Here is an 8,459-nt window from a genome sequence, read left to right on the forward strand (position 1 = left end):
TGCTTCGACTTTGACTTGTAGTTGAAAAAGACTCTTAACATTGTCCCTCAAAAGGGGGCAGTAGAAAGTGATTTGGAAATGGAAAAACAAGGCTCTCACTTCCCCATGTTGGTCTCAGCACACTGTGACTCTGCTTAGTGTAGGTTCTCAAATAAGTTTTCTTATCAATAAATGGGCTAAAGCCCAGTGGCGGCCGCTTGTCAATACAGGCGAACTAGGTGGTCACCTAGGGCACCAAGATAAACGGCCATTGAGGGCTTTGGAGGCGGGGGCGCCGATCGCGCGCCAGTCACGCGTTTCGCCTAGGGCATCAGTTGCCGGCAGCTCGTCTAGGGTTACCCCTGCTAAAGCCCTTCGCCTATCTTAAGAAATCCCAAAATTTTTCCGTACCCATTTTCTAGCCAAAGTGTAGCCCGTGTGGTTTTAAAATAAATAATAATCTTTTGTATGTCAGTAAGTTCCATTTAGTCATCACTTCTATTATCTATTGCAATCTTCACACTTTCAGGTTAAATCTTCGTGAGCTTGGACCTCTGGCATCTCATATGCGCTGGTTTATCTGGCTAATGGCAGCTGGAGGAACCATTTATGTATTTCTCTACCATGAAAAGTAAGAATTCTAATTTGCACTAAACTTTAAACTGCATTTGAACTTGCTACTTTTTCAATACTCCTATAATAAAATGTCAGCTTGTCTTGCATATTGATCATAGAACTTCAAAATAGCAGAAATACATAAATAAAAGGATGCAAGCTTATATCTTATCAAATGATATTTGTATCCACTTTATTGCATATAAATTTACAGTAACTTGTATATCTCACGTTTAGAACAAATTTACAATTGCTCTTAAATGTCTTATATGAAAAAGTAAGACAGCTCAACAAATACTTAAATCTTGCTGGTACAAAGTAGGCAAGGAAAGGTGGGAGTTGACTTCACGTTTTTGCTGTCCTATTAAATCTGTTGATGGTGGTTGAAGGAATTATCTAGACAATCAAGATATCTTTATTCCTTCCATATTATTGTATGCTAGTTAATTAATAAAATGTTCCCTATAAGATGACATTGCAATATTAAGGGTGTGTCTAGACTATAGGGCTTTGTCGACAAAAGTGGCCTTTTGTCAACAAAACTGTAACTGCGTCTACACTACCACAGAGTTCTGTTGACAGAACACGGCAGTTTTGTCAACAGCAGTAAACCTCATTCTACGAGGAATAATGCCTTTTGTCGAAAGAATTCTGTTGACAAAAGGTGCTATTTCATCCACACTGTGCTTTTTCAAAAGAGAGCATCTAGACTCTATCGAAAAAGCGGCTTGCTTTGTCGACAGAACTGGCTGTAGTCTAGACGCTCTTCGTCGACAAAGGCTTTGTCGACCGTATCTGTCGACAAAGCCTCTGTCGACAAAAGCCTATAGTCTACACGTACCCTAAGTCGCACAGAGAGAGGCTTACTAACCCTGGAAACTTCTACAGTGTCCCTGTTGAACTATTACAAGAGGTCATTCTGCTTAGTTTATGCTACTGTTTTCTTGAGCCTATGTAACCGTATCTCATTGACTGCCATTCCCAAGGGGTGAACAACTAATCTTCATAGATCTTTCCCCAGCTAGTAAGAAAGAAATATTGAAGCCATTAGGAATATAACAAAAATAGTGTGGTTTAAAAAAAATGTAACCATAACCGCTAAATTCCTAGGGATTACAAGCACTGTAGGCTCTGCAGTATAACTTTTATAAAACATTTTTAAAGTTATACTGCAGAGCCTCTCTGGGGGCAGGGCCAGAAGAAGCTGCCAGCTCCTCTCCCAGGGAGGCTTTGCTGTGGGTCACAGGGTGACAGCCGGCTCCCTGTGTAACTGTAATGGAAACTGATAAGCTGATGCTTATTGCTTAACCATTTAAGTGATTATACTTTTACATCCCTAGAAACCATATGCATTGACCCATTTGATGGGCCTGGGGGTTAGGGTTAGGATTTTTCTGACCCACAGAAAAATCAGTCGGCAAACAAAAAAACCTCACTGATGTGGCCCCTAACTGAGAAGGAGAAAGACACTCCCTGCATTCCCCTCCCACACCGGCGCCTAGGGGGAGATCCAGTCTGGTAGATTTTGTATTCTCCAGCTCTGCAGTGATGGAGGTGGAGTGCCAGCATAGGCTCCCCAATGTTGGGGGAGAAGAGGGGACCATGAACCTCTGGGGCTGCATCCAGCCCCTGGACGTGAGGGTCCCCATTTCTGCTGTAGGCAATGTTTCCACCGTAGTGTCAGTCCTCTGTTATGTAAATAAAATCCCAATGTTCTCCATCTGTATAAAACAACAAATAGTTTAGCATCACCTTGAAGACTAACAAAACATGTAGATGGTATCATGAGCTTTCATGGGCACAACCCACTTCTTCAGAGGACCGGAGTGTTAAATGTCCAGTTCCAAGAATATTTCGTTTTGTCCACGAAAGCTCATGATACCATCTACATGTTTTGTTAGTCTTTAAGGTGCTACTAGTCTATTTGTTGTTTTTTAAGTTTTTCCTGTTACAGACTAACTCGGCTACCCCTCTGAAGCTCTATCTGTATACAAAGTTTTTAGGTGATTGATGGGCATCTGTTAATTTAAAAAGTAATACATTAGCTGTTTTTATATTTCCTCAAACAGACAAATGTGCATTAAAATTAATCTTGTACCTTTCCTTACATTTTCCTTTTAGGTATAAGATTGTAGAACTCCTTTTCTACTTAGCCATGGGATTTTCTCCTGCCCTGGTAGTGACCTCTATGGTAAGGATGCTGTTCATGTAATAAACACACTACTTTTCCTTTTATAAGTAGTTTAAAAGGGAATTCTAGTGACATCAAAACACATAAAATGGAACGTTAATTTCATTCCAACACACTGTTATAAATACTTTCAGTGGTTCTGCAACTAGCATTTAGCCATCTGTTTGGGTTTTAATGTTCCTTAAACTATAAGCCAATGAAATTCCATTCCATTAGGAAGACTCAGTTTCTTTAAAAAAAGAAATGCCTAAAAGAATCATCCAGGTGTAGTACTACTATTTCACTAGAGTCAGAAGAATCGAATAGTGCATTTCAGTTGTGTGCATTCATGTATTTCAAAGTAATGCGTTGAAATTGCTTGTTTGTCCCTTCAAAATTCAGAATGAAGCTTAATTTAGAAGCATGACATAAGACTCCTTGTATTACACCTTGCTTCCTGTTTTGCTTATTTACTAGCTGTCCTGAAGTTTTCAAGTTTTCCCCTATTCTGGCCCAAAATCTAAAAACAGGTCATTCCTTCCCCCTTTTAAAAATGACTTGCTTTAGAAGAAGGCTGAGAATAATCTGACTCTTTCCATTAGAGGCACCCCCAGATTAATGGATAAAATTAGCTAAAAATTGAATCACAGGTATAAATATCCATAGCCATCTCTGGTGGACTAATTAACTTCTCGACAATAATGTATTATTTGGTGACCTTTATACCATGCCACTGGGAAATGAGGTGTTTTAAAAGCATTATATATCCTAGTCTCTTCATTATAGCTTGAAAATTATCAAAATAGCCCATTTTCAGCTCAAATGTCTTGACAATAGCATTAGACAAACTGTCATAGCATATATAGAAATGCATGCAGCAAGAAGATAAGCAAAATTAGAGATGAGCTTTGTGATTTGTCCAGAAGGTTACCAATCTGGGTGGTAGCAACTAGTTCCACATCTGTTATTAGAAGCAGTTGTAGATGCATTTTCTGGTAGTGTCAGATTTTATACATTAGGGTGATGACTAAGACTTGTAATTTTACTTAGCTAGTTTAGAGCTGAATGTTGCTCTTAACTCATGGAGATAAGCTACATACACTCGTGTATTTTTGCCCATTACAGCCATCCTTGTGTGTTTGTGGTCTTTCATATGCGTACTGCATTCTCAGCTAGGTAGAATGTCAGATCTGTTTGATTCTGATCATGTCACCTGTTATTGCTTTGATAACATTAACCTGTGAAACACATCACCCCACACAAAATTGAGAGTAGTTGTTGTATTGTAAAATATTTAAGTACATTACAGCTTGTTGCTCAAACTGCTAGACTTTGTGAAGCGATGAATCTGAAACAAAATTATAACAATCGAAATGATTATGTGTAAAGTTGCAACATATGGCATAATATACCATGATCACAATACCAGGCCAGAGTACAAGCAAGCTTAGTCAAAAACTCCGAGCTAAAATATAAGCATTTAGGATTTGCTGCCCTGTTTGTTCAGTTCAGATTAGCTGTCATATTAGAAAGTCACCCACGATTAGGATCAATATACTACACAGTCCAAAGTGAGATCTCTGAATAATATTGTCTGGCCTTTTAAATGTTGATTAAATAAGTCATCCATCCCCTCCCCCCACCCCATCGTAATAACAACATCCTTGAAGCTTACTAACTTTGTTCCAGTTTCAATTTCTGAAGGCTAACTTTTTTTCTGTCTCCTCGTTAATTAACAGAACAACACCGATGGACTTCAAGAACTTGCTTGGGGAGGCTTAATTTATTGCATGGGAGTGGTATTCTTCAAGAGCGATGGAATCATTCCATTTGCCCATGCCATATGGCACATGTTTGTAGCGACAGCAGCTGCAGTTCATTACTATGCCATTTGGAAGTACCTTTATAGAAGCCCTGCAGACATTATCCGTCATTTATGATTAAAAAAAAAAAATCTGCACTAGGCCTCCATAACAGTATTATTTGATGTAAGGAATTCAGAGGAATTGAAAAATTGCACAGAAAAAACTGCACTGACGTAGCTAGTTCTCTGACTACATGTACTGTGAACAGATGTTATCTAATGCGTCCTGGAATTGCCCTTCATACAGCAAGTACTGTAAATAACCAAGGCACTATAGTACAGTAAGGATAGTCCATTCCACATGAGTAGAACTGGGGGTTCCTGATGTTTACTAACCAGAATTTTTGTATTTTAGCCTAATTTTACAGTTTTTACTATATGAATTTTTTCTAAATTAGTTATTCAAATAGTGAAAGTCAGTGCAATAGCAAAGACAACTTCATTTGTTCTAAAATTGGTTTCTACCATTTTTCCACTAGTCATTTAATAAACATAAATCATGGATGGATAGATCTAGTTTTACCACCCATCATCTTCACACAATGACTTTTTATAGAAATTTTAAATTGTTTTTTAAATTTTAAAAGTACATTTATTGAAATGAAAACATACAGTTGTCATTGGTGCAGTTATTCATATTGCAAGCTCTTGCAAGAAATTGTTACATTCCACACACTGTACTGACAAACAAACATTATACCTCTTCCAAACGTTTTATTACAAGTGTGCTTGTAACTACAAGTTTTTGAAAATTACAGATTTCAAAATGTGGTTCTGCCAAGCTTGAATGTGAAAACATGCTGCTCACTATAGTATATTTAGTTACATAGGGCTTGTCTACATGATGGAGGAAAACAGATTACGGGATGTGATTTGTAAAGTGCACTAACATGCTGCACATTAATTGGTCCACGTAGACCCAGATGCTGGACATGAAGGTCACCCGAATGTACTTTAACCTAATACTGTTTTAGATAGCACTCCATTAAAGTGCACTAGGCAGCCTTTAGTGTACACTAGCAGAATCTATATCAACCAATTAAATGTGCAGCATACCCCCATATTCCACATTACCACACCATGTAAACAAACCCTTAGTTTGGCTTATCAATGAAAGAAACTGTGTTTTGGACAAGTAGTTAATACCAGTCAAACATTTAGGACGCCTCCGCACATGTCATTTACAAAGACAGTTGAATTGATGAGAGTGGAGTTTTCAAAACTTGGCAGTGCAAATGCAGGTGGCCAACTACTAAAAATCCCAGTCTCCAAATTATAATGAGGAAGCATCAGTAAAGCTACGCCTAGACTTCACAGTGGGCTGTGTCTACACTGGCAAGTTATTCTGGAAAATCAGCCGCTTTTCCGGAAAAATTTGCCAGCTGTCTACACTGGCCGCTTGAATTTCCGGAAAAGCACTGACGAGCTAATGTAAAATCATCAGTGCTTTTCCAGAAAAACTATGCTGCTCCCATTCGGGCAAAAGTCTTTTTCCGGAAAACTGTTCCAGAAAAAGGCCAGTGTAGACAGCACAGTAGTGTTTTCCGCAAAAAAGCCCCGATCGCGAAAATGACGATCGGGGCTTTTTTGCGGAAAAGCGCGTCTAGGTTGGCCACGGACGCTTTTCTGGAAAAAGTGCTTTTCTGGAAAAGCATCCTGCCAATCTAGATGCGCTTTTCCGGAAATACTTTTAACGGAAAACCTTTTCCGTTAAAAGCATTTCCAGAAGATCATGCCAGTGTGGACGTAGCCCACAGTTATTTCGGAATAAGCTATTCCAGAATAGTTATTCTGAAGTAGCTTATTTCAAAATAGCACATCTACACTGCAGGGAAGCCTCAAAATTAGTCTGAGGCAGGCTTCACTAATGTAGATGTACTATCTCAATTTAGCGCCCCAGGAGGAATAACTTAGGATGGCCCTGGTGAGGGGCTATTTTGAAATAGCAGAAGTGGAGCATCTACACATGCCTTATTTCAAAATAGCTATTTTGGAATAGGTATTATTCTTCATAGAATGAGGTTTACAGAAGTCAGAGTAAGCCTTCTGTTATTTTGAAATAATGGAATTGCTGTGTAGACGCTCGCTTAGTTATTTCAGAATAATGGCCGGTATTCTGAAATGACTTTGCTTTGTAGACACACGGTAATTGTCCAGAAGGGTTAACGTATATTGGTGCTGAAAATTAAGGCTGGGATATTCAAAAGGATCTCCGTGGAACTGGATACAAGCAACCACTAGCTTGGAAGATCTGAACTCCCTTAGGTCCCTTCAACATCCCAGCCAAAATTGGTATATTGCATTTGCTGATAACTTAGAGTATTTTATGGTTACTGGTTCTTCACACACATGGCCTTTCTAGTGAAGAAAGCATGAAGAACTTGATACAGTATCTCTCATCAATATGGGACCTTATGAAGAGCAAAATTGGGTTTAGAATATTGCTATTTTCTGTAAAGGAAAACAATGTGGTTAGCAAGGCATGATTGTAGAACATGTGCATTGAATATGTAGATGTAGAAGCCTCACTGTAATGCCATTGGTCCAGTTATTGTATCTGTCCCACTATATTATCAATGTCTTATATTAAGATTGATTGATCCTTTTTTCTAATTTACTCAATTTTTCAAGTCAGTGTTTTAAAAACTAAAGAAAACAAACAAAACGTGTTGCCTTTTTCAGATTTTGTTCTGGGAATTGCCTGTCTTCAAACAATAGACTAATAACAATAAAAATGTTTTTCAAGGTACTGTTTCTATTTCATCTGAACTTGCCAGTGGATTGTTTGCATATTGTAGAATCTGTTCATTTCTATAAAATGTCCAAGAAGGGACACTTTTTAAAAAAAAAATTAAGGCATGGAAATGAGTGGCCATACAGTATTATCTGGTGGCTGCAAAATAGCACCACTAAAATACCCTAGTTAATTATAGAAAAAGCATAAAAATGGAACTTGTGGGCGGACAATCCCTAGTATGACAAGTGTTCTACATGTGTTTTTTTTTTTAATGTGTCTGGTTTAATGTTTTTTACTTCTGTGGGTTCATCTATTCTGTTCAACTATAGCACTGTTAAAACCACTAAAATCTATGTAAAAATTTGCTTTTAATCAAAACTGAAATTTTAGCTTGCATTTGTTCCATTCTCTTAAATTTATTTTCATGACCAGTTGTTTGGAGTATTTAAAAGTGAAAATTGTTTTTTAAAAATTTGAACTCACCAAAAATATTTCAAATTACTGTATTCTAGTCTATATGAATTTGAATGTACTAAACTAAAAAAGTAAATATTTTGTGAACTTGGAAACTTCATGGGGTGTTTTTATGCTGAATTTTGATTCATTAACCAAATTGCTTTTTTGTAGCCAATAATTTAAATGCTGAAAGCTGGTACTTGAACCATCATGCTCATTTGTTTTAGAAGTTTTGACAGAAGTAATCAGACTGAATTAGTTGAAATTACTAGGGATTTTGCAGTTTTGAGTAAAAATTAATGTTTGATATTCTTTCAGGCATCATAGCATACAGGAGTCTTTACCTCTCTATGGAACACTTTTCTGAGTCACCTCAGAGTCTTTATTTAGGTCTGGGTTATTTTCGCCTCCAGAGGAATTATGTGACTGTGGCTGTCATGTTGACGTCATGATCTTGACTACGGCTTTTCTCATAGCTTTTGCTAATTTTAAAGGAATGCAAGATGTTAGTCTGTGCTACATAATTGCTTTTAGTAGTGAGAGGTGTAGTAAGATTAAAACTAAAAATAATTAGAATTTCCTGTTTCCAGAAGTATACCCTGGATGAACATCTTCCTACTTAGTATAAGAGCCTTTTT

The 8,459-nt window shown here is 37.6% G+C and overlaps 1 protein-coding gene across 3 annotated transcripts in view; it reads left to right on the forward strand.

The window, feature by feature from the left end:
• The window catches only part of MMD (monocyte to macrophage differentiation associated), a 34,435-nt gene extending 26,501 nt beyond the window's left edge, over positions 1-7,934 (forward strand). For all 3 annotated transcript variants that reach the window (XM_075903828.2, XM_075903827.2, XM_075903829.2), the window contains 3 exons: positions 509-610; positions 2,716-2,785; positions 4,504-7,934. In XM_075903828.2, coding sequence (XP_075759943.1) covers positions 509-610; positions 2,716-2,785; positions 4,504-4,704 — 373 coding nt within the window. In that variant the 3' untranslated portion in view covers positions 4,705-7,934. The remainder of the gene's footprint in view (positions 1-508; positions 611-2,715; positions 2,786-4,503) is intronic.
• Positions 7,935-8,459: the final 525 nt, after the last annotated feature.

The sequence above is a fragment of the Pelodiscus sinensis genome, chromosome 20 (assembly GCF_052426305.1).
Source record: "Pelodiscus sinensis isolate ZL-2025 chromosome 20, ASM5242630v1, whole genome shotgun sequence".
Classification (NCBI taxonomy): Eukaryota; Metazoa; Chordata; order Testudines; family Trionychidae; genus Pelodiscus; species Pelodiscus sinensis.